The 21,420-nt window shown below is 41.9% G+C and overlaps 1 protein-coding gene across 11 annotated transcripts in view; it reads left to right on the top strand.

The window, feature by feature from the left end:
* JARID2 (jumonji and AT-rich interaction domain containing 2) overlaps nt 1-21,420 on the top strand; it is a 221,545-nt gene that overhangs the window by 180,684 nt on the left and 19,441 nt on the right. For all 11 annotated transcript variants that reach the window (XR_003994398.1, XM_030506081.1, XM_030506337.1 and 8 more), the window contains 4 exons: nt 2,729-2,958; nt 10,402-11,419; nt 15,554-16,056; nt 21,199-21,291. Coding sequence is in view for 10 of the 11 variants with exons in the window: in XM_030506081.1 (XP_030361941.1) it covers nt 2,729-2,958; nt 10,402-11,419; nt 15,554-16,056; nt 21,199-21,291 (1,844 nt within the window). In the remaining variant the exon portion in view is untranslated. The remainder of the gene's footprint in view (nt 1-2,728; nt 2,959-10,401; nt 11,420-15,553; nt 16,057-21,198; nt 21,292-21,420) is intronic.

Below are 21,420 nucleotides of genomic sequence, written 5' to 3'. Positions count from 1 at the left end.
CACAAAAGAATTAGTAATAATTTTATTGTTAAATCAGGCTTGGTCTCAGTAATATTTAATGCAGAGTTTTGGGGGTTTGATTGTCTTATTGTTTTCTTTCCTTTGAGAAGTGGGTTAGTTACTCTTCAACAATGAGATTTCTTGGGGGGCTTTTTGGTCTTTCCTGGTGATTTAATCTTTTCACTGAACTGTCTTACTAGCTATTAGGGCCAGAGTTTAATCTTGTATTGTATTAAATAACTTACTATCTAAATAACTTATGTCTACATTTTTACTGAGATGGGAGCAAAAGTATAGTCCAGGGGATTCTCCCACCCTCCACCCCCCCTTAAATGGTTAGCTTGTGACAGTGTTTTGTAATTAATCAAGTTAACGTTTTAATACTTGTTCACATACTATGTTTGCGAATTTTGCAGAACTTACTATTGCAGAAAGGTTTTTGTACCTATCTAGCTGGATACAACAATATTCTAGGTGTTGGAAGAAACACACACTGATTTTTATAGAAACTGATACCATCTACTGTTTAACTGGAGACAGCTTGACTAGGACTGTTTTGCATCTACCTCTCTCCCTTTTTATTGTGTTTTCAGGCTTTAAGCTTTTTAAGCTTTTCCTGTGAGAGTGAACATTTTTTCTCTCCCATTTCTCTCTTCCCCCTTTCAAGAATCTTACAAATTAAGACAAAAGATAATTACTCAGAGGGTAAAACTGGCAGGGTTCCCACGACACTTAAAATTAATGAGCTGTTGCATATAAAATATACCTTGTCTCATGTTCCCTCTTTTTTTTTCTTTTTTCCCTTTTTTTTTTTTTTTTTTTTTTTCTTTCTTTTGGGAAACCATAAAAGTGCACAGGGTTTTTTGGCTTTTTGGCTGTGACTTAACGTTTCCATATGAGCAGACCAGTATATACAGTTTGTTCCCTCTGAAGCAAAGTATCACTCACAGTGATGAAGTACATATTAACCAAGCTGCTATTGGTTGTTCGTGCGATGTCTTGTTAAAAACAAATAGTTGTGCTTCGTGTGTTTGCAGCACCTTCCACCTGATGTAAGAATTCCTTACAAAGGAGGATAAATGTATTGTCGTGAACTCCCTGAGAGAGGTTGGCAATTATCAGTTCCATCACTGGAAATGAGACACGAAGGTTACATGACTTTCATGGAAACCACTGAGAAATCCTTGGCTGGCTGGGGCAGCGCCAGTTGCTCCTGAGCTCAGGAGTGACAGAGCCGTGGAGCCATGGAGGAATTTGCAGTGCCTTCAGTGCTGATGGCTTTTCTCTCATTCTTACTCAATTTATACAAGAGGGAAAGAAGAGAGAAAGAAAAGCAATCGCAATATTTGATTTTTTACGTAATCTGCCTCAACACTTATGACTGACTGAATATGATAAGTGACCTGAATAACAGATTTCTCAATAGCTTGCTGGAGTTTCGGCTTTTGGGGGTGTGGTGGGGGAAGGTAGAAAGATGGTTGGGAAGGTTTGGAGGTAGGTAGGATCATCGGTTGCTTATTATTAGTACTGTTGCTACTACTGTAGTGCTAGAGGACATCTGTAGAGACAGCTAAGCTTCACAATTTAGACAAAAAGATACGTATTGTAGGTATATCGTGCTTAGTGACAAAGAAGGCTTTCATTTCACAAGAAAACAATAACGTCATTTAGTTAATATTCCCAAACAGATGGTGTGTGCAATAAATATGATTTTTAGACACTTGTGCTATTCAGTATTTATGAATTTTCTTATTTGCATCCTTGCCTAAACCACAGCCAAAAAGGCAGGGGCAAATACCAGGAGTAGAGGAGGCAGGAGGGCACTTGCCATTGTGAGTGTTGGATCACAAGCCTCGTGGACCTCTGTCAGGTGCTTCTCTGAAGAAGCACTCTGACATAAATTCACCTCATTTTTGATTAACAAACAAACAGAGAAATGCAACATGTTTATTTTTCATGTTTCCAGCTTTTCATGTTTCCTGACAATGAAAGAGCAGTGGCTATTCTTAATTAATTTCCACAGAGGAATGAGAAGAAAACTTGCTGATGTGGACTTGTATATATTTGTATAATATTTATTGTACAAAAAATAGGGTTTCTGTTCTGTGCTGCCTTATCCCTTTGCTTCAGCAGAAGGCTAGGGTGCTCAGCCTAGGTCCCAGCATTACTTTATATGACATGTTCCAAACCAGTTTTAGTATTTTCCTGGTTTTGCTGAAGTACCTTTTTCTATTTGCAGCTTGTCTGTCAGTTTGGTTCAACAGTTTGGGTATTGATAAAAACAAAACATGGTTTTTCGTGGAACGTTTCCTTTCTTTTATGTTGATGTAAAAATAACCGCTCTTTCTGTTTAGGTTATGTTTAGAATTCACTCTCTGCAACAGCATAAAGTTAATTAAAACTGTCATAAATAAAATCCAAACTGATAAGTCTAAATTTAGGTCAGTCAAAACAGTAGTATACCTTGTATGTTTAGATTTGGATATTGAGGTTAGTGTGTGTTAACAAGCAAAGGAAATACTATAGTAAATCTGTTCATATAAAGAAATATGCAAAATAGTCCTTCTATTTCTGTGTTGATTTACTTTAGCTGCAAGAAGATACTAACTAAATATCCAACACTGACAGCAGAGAAAGTTGGGTTGTTTTGAATGAAGAGTTTTGTCTTGTATGGTTTTTTATGCTTTTCTTTTTTTTTTCTTAATAGTCTGATTTTCTCTCTCCTCAGTTTTCAATGGGTCCAGCAAATCATCGAAGGAGAAGGAACCTGCTCAGAAACACAAAAGCAAAGAGGCCACACCAGGGAAGGAGAGGAACAGCGAACATAAGGCTGAGAGCCGAAAAGATCAGGCTGCTGCTAATCACCATCCTACTACAAACACTGGCTCCTCTACGAAAGGGCTCACCGCTAACAACCACCACACTCTTCATAGATCGGCTCAGGACTTAAGGAAACAGGTAATGAATTGTACCCTACTGTGGACACATGGGAAATGCAGACTTTTAAGGTGCTAGCTCCATTTTCCACTGCCTGGCATAGAGCAAACATGGCAATCCTTAAAAGTATGCTCTGGAGACAGCAGGGAGTTAGTTTTCAGTGAGAGAGAGAGAAAGAAGGAATAAAAGAAGTGTGATACCTACATGGGAAGTCAGTATCATAAAACATGCTTTACAAGCTTGTCTTTGTATTACCCACTGTGTACGTATGAAAGAGTAAAGTTCACATCACAATTTATTAGACCTTTCTAACTGGCACTCTTGCTGGCCTCTCCACTGACAGCGCCAAGGCTGGCAGCACGTGGAAAAATGAACTCCTTTTGTGTGTGGCTGGTCTGCTTGGGTTATCTTAGAGGCTCACTGGCTTTGTAGAGAAGCTGACATTACTCTCAGGTGTCTTGTATTGCATGTGGGCAACACAAGCCTCGGAGTCTGGAAAAAATGTTTTGCCTGATGCGTAAAGAATGTGCTCCAGGATATTGCCTCCTTCACAGTGGACGTACCAGGTGTAGAGTAATTTAGAGTTTCATGTTACCTGGTTGAAAACCAGCAAAAAATTCAGCAAGAGGTTCGTCTCAGCCTGACTTGTATTTGGGTATGGAAGTTGAGCAGACCAATCTTCAGTGCTTGTGACTGGTATTTGGGCAGGATGTGTCTCCATCTATTTTTGATGATTGGATCAAAGGGCTACTAAAATAGCAGGGTCCTGTGCTAGGGCAATGCTGTGCAGAAAGCTTGCTGCCTTTTTTTTTCTTTTTCCTTTCCTCTTCAGTGGTTAATTCTCAACAGGCCAATTAGAGCCAGTCTTTATCTGCTGGCATCTAAAGGTTTTCTTCCAAGTAGGCTGGCCTGGACTTCAGTGGAGCTGGAATTGCCACCTTGTAGGGCCATCAGTGCCTTAAATGGCACCTGTCAGTCATAGGCTTGGAAATGAAAAATGGCAAGAAGAACAGTGATGCTCTTGCCAAGGAAGTCTTTTCATGCCCTGTACTTGCGCTGGATTTGTATTGCCTTCTAAATCAAATTTGAGATCCTGAAGGTTGTCTACAGTGTATATCTCTGTATTTCTGTAAGCCTTCCATTCTTCCCCCCCCCCCCGCACCTCCCCCTGGCAATTTTTGCTTAGCTAGTTATCAGCTTGAATTCCTGCTGCCTTTTGCATCCTATCAGCTTTCTTTTTTGTGACTACCGGCATCCTATGGTCCTTGCTGTGTCATGCTCTGCCATGACCTCTTCATGTTGAACAGTTTTCCCAAAGCATAAGGATGCACTTTGTATTTAATTATTTTTACTCACCGGAACACTTATGTGAAATGCTTTAAAGTTGTATCATTGAAGTATGAATGGTTAAAATTCTTGTGAAAGTAAACTGTTGTCACTTTTGAAGGTAGGTCTTGGAAGGGAAAAGGCAGGTGTAGAAGGATTTTCTCCATGATCCAAGTGGGTTTTGCTCTGTAGAGTTAGTGTTAGATGTTTCCAGCTGTGCTGTGCAAAATGGAGAGAAATTCTAAAGCAATGCAGTATGAGCAACAATCATGCCACACAGACGCCTCACAGAGTGTGGTCCTCAAGCTTCAGAAAATAAGGGGCTGTAAGTTGAAATGATGATTCTTTCAATTTAATTAATTAATTAATTTATTTATTTTAGAAAAGGTCTGGCATTTCAGTTTTCTACTGCAACCCACAGGAACATAAGTACTTTCTTACTACTTTTAATAAAAATGTGGCTGTAACTAATTAAAGGTGGATTATGCATTTTTGACTGACAGAAAGACTTTGTGCAAAATGTTAGACCTACCAGTTATGGTGGCATTGCTAAATTTCCTGCCCTTGTCCTGAGTCTTTGTTGACTTTCTTAATATTTTCCAAGAGGAGAGTTGTTTTCTCAGGGTGCCAGCCACATGTTCCTCCTACTTAGAGTATGGTTTTGCTCCTTGTTCATGACATTTATTTATGTGTGTGGTTTTGTTTTGTTCAGTCTTACAGAAAATAAAGACAAAACACTAGAAATCTAGTGAAATTCTGTTTTTTCTTCTCTTTCTCTCTTTCCTTTTCTAGTGAGCCCTTGCACTTGTTATGTGTTCCCTCACTCCTCCTTCCTCCCTTTCTGTCTTCCCAAATCCCTTACTTCAGAGGGTTTGTGGGCAGAGGAAATGTAGTTCAATGGGGCCCTCTCTTGGTCTAATATGGTAATTTATTTCTGTAAAACTCATACCAACACAGAAGTATTTTTATGAATGAATTCAAGATCAGTTGCACATTTGAATTTGTTTGGTACCAGAACCATTGCTGGTATTGCTAATTTTGCTGTCATTGCTGTGGTTGTTATTTAGCAAGTTGTTTGCTGGATCTGGTTTGTATATGCGTGTGTATGTGTCTGGAGGCTGGATCCTAGGTGCTGTGCAAAAGTGTGTATGCAAAGCAGTTCAAATCCAGCAAACAAATTTCTGCAAGACTATGTGCTGGTCCCATTTGACTTTGAAAAGACAGCAAAATTTAAAATCTATTATAGTGTCTTTTACTGCAAGGCAAGTGTTCAGTAAATTGGAGAAGAGAGTGATCTGAAAACAAACAAATGTCAGCAAAAATGAGAAGATAGCTGAAAAGCAAAGATAAGATTATTCATATCCCTAGTTTCACCTTTAGTTCAAGACTTCGAGTCATATAATGTTAATGTCAATCACTTTGTTACTACAAAGTGACCCACTTAATGGATGAGGGAAAGACTGTAGGTGTTGTCTACCTAGATTTTAGTAAAGCCTTTGACACCATTTCCCACAGCATTCTCCTGGAGAAGCTGGCTGCTCATGGCTTGAATGGGTGTACTCTTCACTGGGTGGAAAACTGGCAGGATGGCTGGGCCCAAAGAGCAGTGGTGAATGGAGTTAAATCCAGTTGGTGGCCAGTCACAAGTGGTGTTCCCCAGGGCTCAATACTGGGGCCAGTTCTGTTCAATATCTTCATCAGTGATCTAGTTGAGGGGATTGAGTGCAACCTCAGGAGGTTGGCGGGCGGCACCAAGCAGTGCAGAAGTGTTGATATGCTTGAGGATAGGAAGGCTCTACAGAGGGATCTGAGCAGCTTGTGACCAAGCAGCCAAGAAGGCCAACAGCGTCCTGGCCTGTATCAGCAATAGCGTGGCCAGCAGGAGTAGGGAAGAGATTGTCTCCTTGTACTTGGCACTGGTGAGGCCGCATCTTGAATCCTGTGTTCAGTTCTGGGCCCCTCACTGCAAGAAAGACATGGAGGTGCTGGAGTGTGTCCAAAAAAGGGCACCGGAGCTGGTGAAGGGTTTAGAGCACATGTCTTACAAGGAGCAGCTGAGGGAATTGAGGTTTAGTCTGAAGAAAAGGAGGCTCAGGAGGGACAGTTCAGTTCAAGATTTGGCCCCTAGAGATGTAAGCTTTCATTGTGTGGAGGTATTCTAACAATTCTAAACAGTTGTGATAAGTTGCTGTTTCCTTAATGAAAGTGGTTTTCCAGCGTTTTTTATCTTGGCAGTTATAATTCTGGCCTAAAGGTGATGGTGCATGTTTTCCTTTGAAGAGGAGGAGCTGTGAGGATCTTGCCTTTCTCCATGAGCACTTTTTCCATGACTGTATTTCATTCTCAGGCCCTGTGTCCCCACCCCTTGCTGAAGGAGTCCCCCTGATGGCCCTTCAGTTTTGGTCCCAGCTTCTTCAGAAAAAATCATAGGAAGGATAGAGTGACAAGGGTACCTCCACGTAGCCTGAGTGCTCACTCTGAAGTGTTGTCTTGATTTGCACAGTAATATAGCTATGACATCCTTAAAACCTCTGGAAAACCTCCTGTAGAGGAGACTTCAAAACATACATTGACTGTTTCTTCCAGTGTTTTTCTTTTCTACTAAGGAGCAAGTTTTCCTAGTTGTGTCTCAGATGATTGTTGTAGACAATTAAAGTTTTTTTTTCTCTCACTCTTCCCAGTGAATATGGAAAGAGGATTTACTGTCTCTTTTCAGAGATGCTCCTTGTGCATCAGAAGACTGTTACAGAGTTGTCCCATAGTCATCTTTCAGACTAAATAAGCCCTGCTCCCTGGGATTTTCAATAAAGATTATATTTTCCAAGTACATCAGCACTTTGTGCGTTTTTAGACTTGCTCCACTATCTATATTTTTTCTTACAGTGTGGGCCCAGTTCTGGGTCCAGCCCTGCTTAGGAAAGCCTGTGCTCCTGTGCCTTGCTTTTGACGCTCTGAATGATGGGTCTCAAACTGCTTTACGTGCTTCGTACTGCCATCGAGTTCTGCAGCTCGCTGTAGTCCTCAAATATTATTCTTTCCCTACATGTATTTGATTTGTCCTTCCTAAAAATAGCACTTCGTTGTACTGTAGAAATGTTCTGAAATAAATTCTGCAAGATTGCCTTTGATTTAGACCTTGCCTTCAGAGCGCTTACAGCCCCTTCCAGGTGTGCGTCACTGGCAGGTTTTACAATAATCCAAGTTACTGATGGAAATACTTGGTAGGACTGAGGCCAATACAAATCCCTGCAGAAAGTCACCTGAAACGCCCTTTCAGGATGGCAGTGAACTATGACAACAACAGCTTCTCTTGAGGATGACTTTATTTAGTCTTCTGTGAAGCCATTTTAGAGTAATTATGCCTGGGACATATCTCAGGAGCTTGTTTGATGGAACATCATGTGGGACAGTGACTGGAGCCCTACCGAAGTGGAGGTGCTTCTTTACCTGCTCAGCCAGGTGTCTGTCAGAAGATGATTAAATTAGCTTGATGTGCTGTTTTGGCAAAACTGGGGGTGGGGTTTTTTTTGTTTGTGTTGTTTCTGTTATTACTACTATTTTTAACATGATCTTCTTATTGCTTGTGTGTTTACAAATTAACTGTTTGATGATTTGTTCCAGAATGATTTTAGGGTTTGAAGTTAGGTAGACTCTGCCTGCCCTCAACTTGTTTCCAGGAGCCATGCCCTAAGTCATCTAGGTACATTTTAGCTTGCTGGGGTTACCTTCCTAACTCTTTTGCTGAAATTGGTTATGTTACATATCTGGTAAGTATTCAGTCAGTGGTACTTTTGGTGAAGGCTAATGCAAAAGAAGACCCAACTGTAGCCAAACTGTGAGATTTGTTTTCCTTTCTTGTGTGGTGGTTGATGTCCGCTGTTCTTTTTGGTCTTTTTATTTTTAAAGGTATTTATGTTTTTTTCGGTTTGATTTTATGTCCCTTGCTAACTGAAGTTTCTTTAGCTCCTTAGTCTTTCTGGTTTTACCCATGCATGCTTTTGCTGTTCCTGTATAGTTGCCCTTAGTCACATAATTGTATTTCCACTTGTTACTGTGATTCTTTTCTAATTTTCCAATCATTAGAGAACTTTGTGAACATATATCATGGCTGGTGCTTTGTGCCCTTCCTCTGAATAGGAGTTGCTTTGGTTTAGTTTTTTTGCAGGTGTTTTTCTGTTTTGTTTAGTTTGCCCCTTTATTAAGTCTGTTGTCCTTTCTCTACTGTTGTCACATCTTAGAATTGAAAACTCATTTCATGATCATTGTCACCCAGATTACCTTCCCCTTCCAGTTCTCAATCAATTCTTCTCTATTAGTCTAGATGAAATCTGTAATCAATGTTCCTGGCTATTTATAAAGCCAGAGATGTTCAACGCTTGTTCTGGCTGCTGCAGGCCAGAGGCAATGTCTCAGCAGCTTTCTACCTTTGTCTGCTCTGCGGCATGAATAAGTGCTGTAAATGTCAAATCCAGGCCCCCATTTCAAATGCAGAGTACTGCCTAAGTTTCAAGGGAAATGGGTAAATGCATTTCTGTTAGCAAGTGTTTGCTTTCCCGGTGATATCTTCTGTGTCCCTGGAAAGCTCAAGATAAAATTTGTTTCATCAGTTAACTGGATTTTCTTTAAGTGTTTCTAGCTTGGAAGCACAGGAAGGGCAAGAATATGGATGAGTTTTAAAAGGACATTACACCTGCTCCAGCTTCTGGAGCACAGAGGAGAAAATTCACACAGTAAATACATGTGTACACATAAGTGTGTGCATGTATGCAAAGTCCTCAAGTTCCAGTTCCTTTTCTGTAATGCAAGACCATACCATGATCTTTTCAGTCTCTATTTGATCCCTATTTTATAACATTTTATCCCTACTTTACAAGTGACTACAATTCTTCCATTTATTTGAAAGAAGCTGCCATGCTTACGAATTTGGCAAGGATTTTGAAATCCCACAGGGAAGTATTATAACTTTGCAGGAATGGTGTCATTTACCCAAGTGCAGGTGAGGGGGTGATTGTAGTGTATGCTTTCACACTTTGAGAACTTTTATCAATGTTCCTGATTTTTGGATGTGTTTTTCTTCACTCACTGTAGTTTAAGGAGGTGAGAAGACAGTGTTTAAACTTGTTTAAATGTTGAAATTCGTTTAAGGTTTAAACTTGAACTTAATTTTCTTAGTAATGGGGCTCAACTTTGATAGTGCTGAGCCATCACAATCCCTTCGAAGCTGAGGGTTGCTTTCAGTGCTTAACATCTCATAGTTAAAATAGAAATTTTAGTTTCATAGCTGTGTTCAATGTCTAATAGAAAGCAGTGGAGTCCAGCAATTCTAGGTTGCAATGGCACATTAGTGAGTGGTGAATATGAGCTAATAGAATGTGTGTCAGTAAAACTGCCCAGATACCAAACTTTAAAAACATGCATTGAAGTACTGTATACATTTTTATTTCAAATTAATGTCTTCAGCAACAAGATGCCTCCCAAGATTTCATATATATCACAGACTGCATCCTGTCCTGATCTGTTGAGTGCATAATGTGTTTGATATCTCTTTTTATATATATATATGTATAGACAGGAGGTTGTTTTGAATCTCAGTATGTGCTTTTTGCAAAACATGCCCATTCCAGTTAGAGCAGATAGTATACGCTGGCTAGTTTGTCTGCTAAGTAGTAGTAAACTGTGTGTGCACTTTAAGGGAAGTTGGATGGGAGAGAGATAGTGTCTAAGGGCCAGAAAAAAGAGATAAGGAAAGCATTAGTTTGTAAATCAGACTACTGGTGTTTTGTGATACTGTAACAGGCTTTCTGGTAGACAAGGAAGGGACCTCACCCTTCGTAATGCCGGAGGCTTCAACCCCTCCAAAAGCAAGATTGGCTTTCTGGGGACTTTTCTGGTTTTTGTTTTGGTTTTTAAAAAAAAACCCAAACAATGATTCTATTTTATTCATTTATTACAAATGCCCCGTCCTTCCTGGGTGAAAACCATTATATGAAGATTGTACAAAGGGGCCAGGAGTCAGGACTGCAGAACATGGTCATCCGGTCATGGGGATGCCATGGCTGAATGGTGACATTATTAATTTACTTTTCTGTTTTCTGTTTCCTTCCTTCTGCTCCCCCTGCAACACTCCTGGCATTGCAGGTTTCTAAAGTCAACGGAGTCACTCGAATGTCATCTCCGAGTGCAAATGCAGCCAGTGCCAAAAAGATGAGAGAAGTCAGACCTTCACCGTCCAAAACTGTGAAGTACACTGCAACAGTGACAAAGGGAACTGTCACATACACCAAAGCCAAGAAAGAACTGGTCAAGGAAACCAAACTAAATCACCACAAACCCAGTTCACCTGTCAACCACACAATCTCAGGGAAAATAGAAAGTAGCAATGCAAAAACCCGCAAACAGGTGCTATCCCTTGGAGCATCCAAGTCTAACAATACCGCTGTTAATGGTGTAAAAGTCAATGGCAAGTTGAACCAAAAGACATGCACTAAGGAGGTGGGGAGACAGTTAAGGGAGGGGCTGCGCAATTCGAAGAGGAGGCTGGAAGAGACGAATCACATAGACAAAATACAGTCGCCCACCAAGAGAATGAAAGGGGCCGTCAACTTGGCAGAAGCTGCCACCAAAAAGGCATCCATAGAAAAGCCTTTGCTGAATGGACACCTTAAAAAGGAAGTGCCAGAGAAGAGTTTGGAAAGAAATAGGCCGAAAAGAGCCACTGCTGGAAAGAGTACGCCAGGGAAACAAGCACATGGCAAAACTGAAAATGCCTCCTGTGAAAATCGTTCTACCTCTCAAGCGGAGTCCTTGCACAAGCCACAAGACTCAATGGGAAAGCACGAAAAGGGCAGTAGTAAGTCTGGGTGGGGGATGCTGGGGGAGATTCCCATCCTTAGGCCCTCCACCAAGGAATTTCATGACCCACTGATATACATTGAGTCAGTCCGAGCTCAGGTAGAGAAGTATGGGATGTGCAGGGTGATTCCTCCTCCAGACTGGAGACCTGAGTGCAAGCTAAATGATGAAATGCGGTTTGTGACACAGATTCAGCACATACACAAGCTAGGCAGGCGCTGGGGACCCAACGTGCAGCGGCTGGCCTGTATCAAGAAGCACCTCAAATCTCAGGGCATTACCATGGACGAACTCCCACTCATAGGTAAGGGCTGTGGTTTCATTGGCCTTTTGCCGCTGCTTGTTAGTGTGCGTATACAACTTCATGCTCCGTTTGCCTTTATGCTTAACCAAACCCCTGTTCAATTAACACTGCAGAGCTCTGGATCTCTCTCTTTATCCACCGGGCAGGCATGATGCAGGTAGGTTGTTGGAGAGCTTTCCAGGGAGACTTTGTATCGCCACTTTCCTCCTGCCAGCTCTTTATTTCACCCAGGCAAAAAAAGCGTTATGTGGGCTCTTGGTCACCAGATTTCAGGATCTTCTCTTTTCCCTGCTGTTTGTTTTTGTAGTAGTACGACTATGGATATTGATAGCCTCGGTTTAAGTGTTGCCTCAGAATATTTTTCAGACCTTTCCAAAGATGTTTTCCAAATCCAGGTTGCAATACTGCCAAGCTTTAATACATTCCCCACCCCTACCCCCCTCTTCCTCTTCCTTCAAAAGCATTTAACCAAGGGGGAAAGAAAATATCTCGGAACTGACTTCTGTTTGGGTACTCAGACACTTAAAATCACAAATTTGCAGTGACCTGCTGACATTTAACAACCATTAAGTGTCAAGAATAGGCAGTAAAATGTGGTTGATTGCAAAATGGAGGTTTCATTATTTCTCCCAGCAGGTGTCTGCCAGGGCTAATGCCTGAGTGAGAATCACTTATTTAACAGAATTCTTGGTTTATGGTCTGCTGTCAAATATGACACGTGATAAAAATGTGACAATAGTTTGTAAAAACATGACAACAGCAGCATACAAATGAGCTATTGAATGAGCCACCTCCTTTGCAGCTCTACTGCCTTTGCAGCCACCACAGAGTAACAAACTTGTGTTTTTAATTTTTGTTAGCCCTTCCCTTTGTTTTTTGAAGTGTTTTGAGTCAGAGCTCACAGGACTTGCATGTTGCAACTTGAGGCTGGAGTTTTGCCTTTGAGGCATTATCCGATCACAGGCAGCTATCAACACTAGCTGGATTAAAGCACACACTTTTCTGTTTAAACTGTTCACAACACTTCCCCCCCCCAGTTTTCAAACTTTATTTTATATCACATATGGTAAGTGAATGAAAATGCATAAAAGCGCATGAAGAGATTGCAGAGTTTATGGTGAACTGATGCAGGGTAGAACAGGGAAATGACAGAATTTAAGGAGGAGGAACGAGGGTTCGCACTCTGTTGCAATAGCCATGTAAAACGTTCAAGGAAATCTGAAAATTAAAATCACTCAAGCAGCAATAAGTGAACATTTTGTATGCCTAACGTATGCAATGGTTGTATGCTAATAGAGAATAATAATGAATTACATTTACATTGGCAAGAGAGAGAAGAAAATGTGCAAGACAGCTCGATTAACGTTCCTAGAGCAATGTTAACTTTTTAATGAAATACCTTAACTCGGCATTAAGATGGCATTACTGTTAATTATTTGTATTATTTAAGCACCTAAGAGGCTAATTAATAGGCAAGGATTCTATTCTGCTGGGTGCTATATAACCAGATCATACTGTGGTCTCTTATAAAATGTACATCCTATGTATCCTTTCTGCAGTTAATTTCCTACCTATCTTGTATTTTAAACTAAAATGGAGAAGAGAAGCTGGAGATCATCAAAGATGAGAAATCTACTGGTTCCAGCAAGAAAGATAAAATAATCTGTGGTGATAAATGCACACTTATTTAAGTAGACATGCGTGCATATCCCTCCTTTCATGGCCAAATCACATTTTCATTGAAGTAAGTGGGAGTTTTGCCAACAACTTGTGTAGTGCCAGAGTTTGATATTAAATGCAAGATCTAAGATTTTTTTTTTTTTTTTTTTAAAATGAGCTTGCTCACTAGGCAATTTTAAAATATTCCTAACCTTGTGAAATTAAGACAATTAAAAAAACCAAAAACCCAAAAAAACAAAACCAAAGATGCTGTTTCTGCACAACATGTGCCAGGTCTCCTATTTACAAGCCATTTTGCTGTAGGTGCTTATAAATGGGGTTAAAATTCCTTCCCCCCCCCCCCTTCCCTTTCCCTTCAGCCTTTCAAGGAAAGTTTAAGCAACGTGTTTAGTTCAGTGCTGGAAAACATCAGCCTGAGATATAAATGCTTCCAAAAGTTATGACTGTGTGAAATGGAATTGTAATTGAGACCGTTTTGTAAACCGTAACTGGCCCTATGGAGGATCTGCTAGATATGCAAGGCTCTGTTTGAAACATGTGCTGGTCGAGCTCTAATACTGCTGAGTGATTATGAGCAATCATTTCCTTGATGCAGGAGAAAATCATGTTTCTTAAATAGCTCATAAACAGTGTTGAATCTAGGACCTTAAGCTGGGTGTGCACTATTTGTCCCACTGGAGAACACATATAACATTAAACCTGGACCACACTTGTTTTGAAGTTAGGAATATGTTATTCAACTTTATGTAGGTCGCTGAATCTATTGAGATGAAAAGTCATCTTGAATTATGCCTTCAGCTTATTTGTGAACTGTGCATATAAAATACGAGACCAAAAAAATAACAGCCTGTAATAGAGGCCAGCTTGAAAGTTATTTTCTGGGAAGGACTGAAGAGGAAAGAAATAAAACCTTTCAAACTCGGGTTGCTTTTTTTTTAAATTTTCTCATGGTGTTTCCCTTTTCTCAGCTTCAAGACTTAATCATTTTGGTAAACACCCACCTCACCCCCCAAATTATTAAATTTAATGTATCTGCTGCCTCATAGCCCTTGACTCCACCCTTGTCATATGCTCCTCAAAGCTGTACCCTTGGATTCTTTCCCCTTTTTTCACACTTTTGCCCAGCGCTGTGCGGGCAGCATCAGTGAGCAGCCTCTGGCACTGGTCTGCCTCAGACACAACTGTTGTCATCCCAAAATCTTGCATGCAGGTTTACACTGATGAGCCTCCCTCTGCACTGGGTTGGCACAAGTGGTGGAAGAGGGGAAAGCAGAGGGAAGAAGGAAAATTGGGATCAGTTGTGAAGCATCTGAGATGCAGCACTGGGTAGTTTGAAGAAAGTAATGCAGCCTGCACTAGCAAGCAGGATGCTATAGCATCCTTAAAATGCTGTAGCTGTGCATCTTACAGTAAATGTTTACCGTAACACTGCTTCTTGCACTTCTCTGTTGTATGGTAGCATTTCTAAGTGCTCAGAAACAGCTATGGCATAATGATTTTTTACTTTTCTCAAAGAAAAAGGGGAAGGAGAGACAATGTGGTGGCAGCGACGTTGGCGCGAGTTTTGTATTAATTCTCTTTTTCCTCCAGCAGCGTCCTGTTGAATTGTACGTGGTCTTTGGTCTGTTTCTTCACTCTTTCTGCTGATGATTTATTTCTGTTCTGCGAGAATATTTATGATGTTTCTTTTATTGTTCCTTGTCCATTTGGCTGCTTTTTATGCTGCAGTTTGTATAATCCTCCCTTTTTATTTTTTGACTGGAGTTTGGAATGTGCTTGTCATCTTAAAACATAGAAAAACATAATGGAGTATAAAATATGGATGGCCTCAAACTGGAAGAATAATGTGTCTGGAACTTTACAATGCAGTTGCAAGCACCAACCCCAAACAAATCCCTGCCTCCGTAGGCTTTTTTTTAAAGGATTTTTCTACCTCTAGTGAAATTAATGATGTTACTGTTCTCCTTTTAAATACTAACTGTATTCAAGGTGTGGTGCAAATGTTAGATAATTGATGTTTCATCTCCAGAAAGGACAGGTACTTTTCTTTTTGATTGCCAGTACCCATCCTGACACTTGTTTTGCTTTTTGCTGGTATAAACCAGACATGGGACTGGTGGCAGGCGAGGGGAGGGTGAGAGAGTGAGAGCTGCTAGAGAGCTGGGCAACTCTCATCTCCCTGGCCACTGGGTAATGACCAGATGAGTGTCAGGAGATATCTGGGGGGGCTTTGAGAAGAGAAGGGAATAAAGCTTGAGGAGGAGAGCTAATTTAACCCTTGCAAATGGCAAAATAGTGACAATCCTGCTCTGGTGCCCAGGTGGCTGGAGCTGTAAGAGTGGCATGTCCCGTATATGCCTGGTAGCACACTTGATGTGAGCTGCCCGCAGCTTTCCTAACCTGCTCCTGTGTTTCGTTTCCCCTCCTCTGCTGCCTGGCACATGTGTATCCCAGGAGGCTGCGAGCTCGACCTGGCCTGCTTCGTCCAGCTGATCAACGAGATGGGGGGGATGCAGCAAGTGACTGACCTCAAGAAATGGAACAAGCTGGCAGACATGCTGCGCATCCCCAAAACTGCACAGGACAGGCTGGCCAAGCTGCAAGAAGCCTACTGCCAGTACTTGCTCTCCTACGACTCCCTCTCCCCCGAGGAGCACAAGAAACTGGAGAAGGAGGTCTTGCTGGAAAAAGAAATCTTGGAGAAGAGGAAAGGACCTTTGGAGGGACATTTGGAGAATGCCTACAAGTTCCATTCCTTGCCCCGGTTTGAGCCCAAAAACGGACTCATCAATGGCGTGGTTCACAAAAATGGCTTCCGCAACAAGTTAAAAGAGGTCGACGTCCCACTGAAGACGGGCAGGCGGCGGCTCTTCGCTCAGGAAAAGGAGACCACGAAGGAAGACGAGGAGGAGGAGGAGGAGGGAGTTCTTAGCGACTTACACAAGTGTATATACAAGGTAACAAGGCAGGCTCTGCCCATTTTGTTTTGCAGAACTGGTGATGCTGTTGTCTGGGTGGCATCCAGGTGCAAACCCAGCCAGCTGGGGGGAGCTGACGGGCTGCAGTGCCACCCCTGAGGCAGCAGCACAGCCAGCAGCTATCATAGTCGGGCAGTCTGGTGGCTTTATCCTGATCTGCCTGGCTCCTGCGGGATGTCTGGAAAAGCTGGAAGGTGTTATTGTCATCACGAGATGCACTGGGCTCTGCCCCCCTTCATCTCCTTGTGAGAGGCTCCCTGAATAGCTCTGCCCAATTATCCTTGCAGACAGTGTTTATTTTCATTTTCTAGTGACATTTAAAGTAGTGTTCTGCTTTCTCATTCCTGCTTCTTGCAAGTCTCTTGTTGAGCGAAGCAGTGCTCCACATCAAAACTAACATCACTAGAAATACTACTACATTTAGAAAGGGCAAATTGAAATGCAAACAGTATTTTCACCTACGATGCCAGATTTTGCTCAGCACTAACAATCATATGGACGCTTAGTCCTCTACATATCAAGTACATCCATTTACAAAGGAATGCTGACTCTTTAACTGTATTTTGTTTGGCAGTCTCCTACTCCGGAGCAGGACTTGGCACTGCACTCGCAATGCAATTTTGAATTGTGTTGAATTGTGTAGCTGTGCTCTGAGAGAAATATAGCATTGAGTGTCTGTGCCCAGTAAAGGAATACGCTGTTCTTCCCCTTCCAATCTCACTTCCATCACCAGGAAATGAAGCCAGATAGCCCAAAGTGGCTTATTGTTAAGGTATTTAGGGACTGCATGAGCTCATGACTTGAGCTTTAAGAGCTTGCTTCAGGTTTCTTTTTGCAGCCTGTTATGATTTGTCAGCCCAAAATTTCTTTTACTCAGGAACTCCAGCCTCAATCGCACCTTTGAAAAGCAATCTCTTTGCCATGCTGCTGTCAGAGAGAAGCTTATCTAATGACAGTAGCATTTGTGAATAGTGAAGTGGCATTTCTGTGCTCCATATCCTGTGCTTAATGATGTTAAATGAAAAATTTGATACAACTCACCCTGACTGCTGAATGAACAACCTCAGACTTAGCAGGGAAATGCCTCCATTTTCTTTTCCAGTGCAAGTCACAAGTTTAGAAGATAGAAGGTAACTCGAAAAGCAAGGTTGGGATTTGTGAGAAGTATCCTAATAGGCTTAGAAAATAAAAAAAGGCAAGCAAAGTGCAGCTGGTATAACCAGCCTGAGTCTCCTGAGCCCTAGGCCTTTATCCCAAAAGGCTGAGAGCTCCCAAATTGCTGCTGCTGCTGCCTAAAGAGCACTGGCAGTACTGACAGCATCAGACCCCATGAGTCCAACAGTACGCGGTGGGAATACTTCTGTTTTGAGCTTAGAAGCTCTTAGGGACAAGCATCACTGAGCCTGTGGGCCACTGCTCTCCTCACCCGCCAAAGCAGCTGCAGCACAGGGACCCACTTAGGCAACACCTTGCATTGCTACCGTGGTGCCAGCTTCCTGAGCACTGGGGCTTGCCCATGTGAATCCCATCCTGTGGTCATCTTATAGTGCAGAGACTGGGGACTGCTGTCAGAGGCGATTGAGCAGGGAGAAAATGGGGAAGCAAATCTGTGGTGGGTTCTCATTTTCATAGCTCCTGGGGGAAAGCCCTGTAGAAGGATTGATGCGTGAGAACTGGTTATGCCTCTTAGAGCAACCTCAAGATGTAGAAATAAGAAACTAAGCAACAATCTTGATGCACCAGAGTAACTCACTGAGAGGAAGTCATGCTGGCTTACAGGTGTAGCAGAGGGTACTTCATGAGGTTTTGTGAAACAAGCCTTTTGATCCTACATTCTCTGCCTTTCTTGAATGATGGTATCCCCCTGCGTGTGTGTGTCTGTGAAGGGGAGATGTTTCTTTACCTATTAACATGTTTCTGAGAAAATCTGAAATTTGTTTACCAGAAGATGTCCTCACATTACAGTTTCCACAGATGATGGCATTGTAATGGTTCCTTTCTGAAGCACATTGCTAATTCTAATTAAAAAACCCAAACCACGTACAAACCCCCCAAAAACCTCACCTGCTCTTTGGTAAATGCCCAGGTCAATAGGTTGAGGGCTGGATGAGAACATCATAATCATATGACTGTAGTCCAGTTTAGGCCATAAGGTCTGTGCTTCAGACCATGAAGAGGTTGTACATTTAGGATTTCACACAGTAATTTCTGCAGTCAGCACATGCTTGGGCTGGAACATCTTTTTAGAAAGAGACTACCAGTCTTCCAGGAGCCTGTACCACCATATCACATGTCAAGGTTAGCGTAGATCTCCTTTGTGTTCAGTGGACTTTCTGCCAGGGCTCCCAAATTGTTTTCAGTGTTGCTCCTTTCCAGGCTGTGAGGCCTGCTGTGCTTTTAAGTGTGTGCTGCAGGCTGCTCCTCTTGCTTTCTTCACTCCCCAATGTATGGCTTTTCTACCTGACTAATAAAACGTTGTTTATAAGTACCTGGAGTAAACTGCTGCCATCAATCTGCTGCAAGATTTTCCCTCTCGTGTCCCCAGTTTTAGCTCTGAAAATACTTTAAAAGCCTATACTGGAGCTGACTAAAACCATTATTTGTTTGGTACAGAACAAACTGAAGGCTTGTTAGCAGACCCATTAGAGGGGTGCACAGAGGAAGTCACCAATGAAAGTTCTGCCAGCCCTCACATGAAACTGTCCCAGGAATCCCGTGCAGAGCTCTCTTTAGCCAGGGACTCAGTGTTTTCAGACTCTGCTTAACAAGAGTCCCTCCATCCTGCCTGTGACTACTGTGAAATCTATTTTCTGCTCATATCTGTGGTTGCTTTAATGTCTATAACGTACGTAGCGTTGCAGTATCCTTCTCTGTGCCTTCCCTCCAGACTTAGTGGTGGTGGTGATGCTCTGGCTTGGTTCTCATGGCCAACACAGAGGCCGTGGAGAGGAATCGGGAGAGGAAACAGGAAATTTTGTTCCTTAAACCTTCCTCTGTTGTATTGTCACAGCAACAGAGACTCTGCTCAGTAGCTTGAAACTCCCAGAACAGTTGTTGAACTGTTGAGATATTTTTGAGGGTGTTGAAAAGGGTATTTTACTCTTCAGCAATTCATTTTCTGTTCTGGTTAAAGTGCTTCTGGTTAAAGTGCTCCGTTACAGCCTTTTAAATTATTTTCAGAGTTGGCATTAGAAAATCTTACGAGATCTCTCAGATTAAAAAAAATGAACCAAGCAACAAAACAGCCAACAAACCCCCCCTCAACTGTTTAATTTAGATTACAACTTTTAGGAGACTAAAAAGGTACCAAATTCTTGATAGAGGAAGAAATGGGTATATGCAATTGTAAAGGGCTAAACTGATCGGTTTTCCCACTCTTTCGTTGCTTGCTGCATATCTGAAAAATGGAAAGAAATTCTTGGGAGATGAGTCCTTATTTTTCTGTGTAAGATGAGAGGAAGAGGCACGTAACTGAATCGAGGAAGCTGCTGCAGAGCATGTGTTGGTTTGTGAGTAGTGAAGTCTGTGCTGAATTGTGACGACTGTTGGTGCGGGCCCTGCATTTTACGAGAGGTTCTGTTGTAAAAGGCTGCCTCAATAAATGAATCATGAGGGCATTAAAAGATGAAGGAAATTGCTTATTATATTGCAGAGCATCCAACTCTGAAGTTTATGGGAATTGGAGGGCCCCAGGCCCTGGGCATTTCACTAACTTTTTTTGTTGCAGCTAATTATGCTGCATTCAATTAAAAAAGTGACAATGTTACAACTGTAGGAGCATGGCAAAGTGAGAGACTTGGCCTCTGGGGAAAAGCTGCTTGTATAGTTGTTTCTGGTTTACTCTTGGGCATAGTTCTTAAATAAATTAAACACAAGAAAAGACTGAGGTGGTTTGGCAGATCTGTTTCATAATTGAAAAACAAGAAAGGTAATAGTCTGGGTAATAAAACATTCATTAAACATGGAGTTTTTAAGTCTGTGGTTGCTCAGATGGGCAACCAGTGGACATGAAGGGAGTTTGAGAAAGAAGTGGTAGATCTGGCAGGGGGGCAAAGGTATTTTCAACTTCATGGCTGCAGAGTGATGCTAGTCTCTACCTGCAACAGTGCCCGCAAACCAGCATGGCCACAGCAGCTGGTGTGGTGCCTGCCAGCTCTCGTGGCTCACTGCTTCCCAGGATGCTGCTTCTGCCCTGGAGCAGAGGTGGCAGTAGGGGGGTCCCTGTCAGGGCTGAAAGGAGCAAGTGGGTTCTCGTGCTCCTGCCTTCAAAGCCTTCAGAGGCTGCTTCCCAGAGCATCTGTTGTTATAGGTATGTGTGAAAGCAGCTATCCAGAAACTTAGGTATAGGTCAAGCAGAAAACCAAGTCAGATCTTCTTCTTGTGCAGCTCCTGCAGCAGTGCCAAGAAAGAGGGCACTGATTTGTCAATTTTACTGTGTTTTCCTTTTCTCAACCTGTAATAACAGGTCCTGGTTCATTGCTGTTGAACTGCTTTTATTGAATTGAGTATAACCTGGTTTTGTGAGCAGGTGATTACAGTAATCTTGGTAAACTCTACTTTTTGTGACCCCCCTCCATTGCGTACAATACTAGTTTGATGCTGAACATTTCTGTGAATTCTCTGAAAGTCTTTCACCTGTTTCTCTATGTGAAGAGTGTAGCCACACAACCCTTTGATCATGTATGGATTTGATTTTAAAATGCAGGTAGGATTACCTACTGGGTCCCTTGCAACCTGTTGCAGAAAGCAGGGCCGTGTCCATCTTCTGTGTTTATCAAACATAGAGCATCATGCTGGACAAAGCAGAGTATGTGGTCTTCTGGGAACGTCCACTTGACCATTTAGATGGTTGGCTTGGTGATCGGATGTGATTGAATTTCAGTATCTTTTGAGGTATTTTCCCTCAGATAAGAAATAAGCTTTAGACCCACACGTGTTCTGGAGACATTTTTCTCTTTACCCCTACTGTGATCTGGGATTGAGCATGTAAGGAAAAGAGTGAGGCCAGGGGGAATGGAGGCAGGTGGGGTTTTTTTTGGTTTTGGGGTTTTTTTTGTTTTTTGGTTTTGGTTTTGGTTTTTTTTTTTTTTCCATTTTTAATTTTATTTTCTTTTTCCACAGGGTAGGTCTGTTTCTTTAACAACCTTCTACCGAACAGCAAGAAACATCATGAACATGTGCTTCACGAAGGAGCCTACAGTAGCCGAAGTAGAGGTGAGGCCAACACAAGGGATGGTAAAAGTTTTTATTTCAGGAGATTAAGTCTGGGGATTTAGTATAGTTGACATTCGGGCATTAGTATAAGCAGTTTAAGGCTGTCTAGTGTAGGAGAAAAAAAAATGG

The sequence above is a fragment of the Strigops habroptila genome, chromosome 1 (genome assembly GCF_004027225.2).
Source record: "Strigops habroptila isolate Jane chromosome 1, bStrHab1.2.pri, whole genome shotgun sequence".
NCBI classification, from domain to species: Eukaryota; Metazoa; Chordata; class Aves; order Psittaciformes; family Psittacidae; genus Strigops; species Strigops habroptila.
The sequence above is the reverse complement of the archived record's forward strand: the minus strand, read 5'-3'. Positions and strand labels throughout refer to the sequence as shown.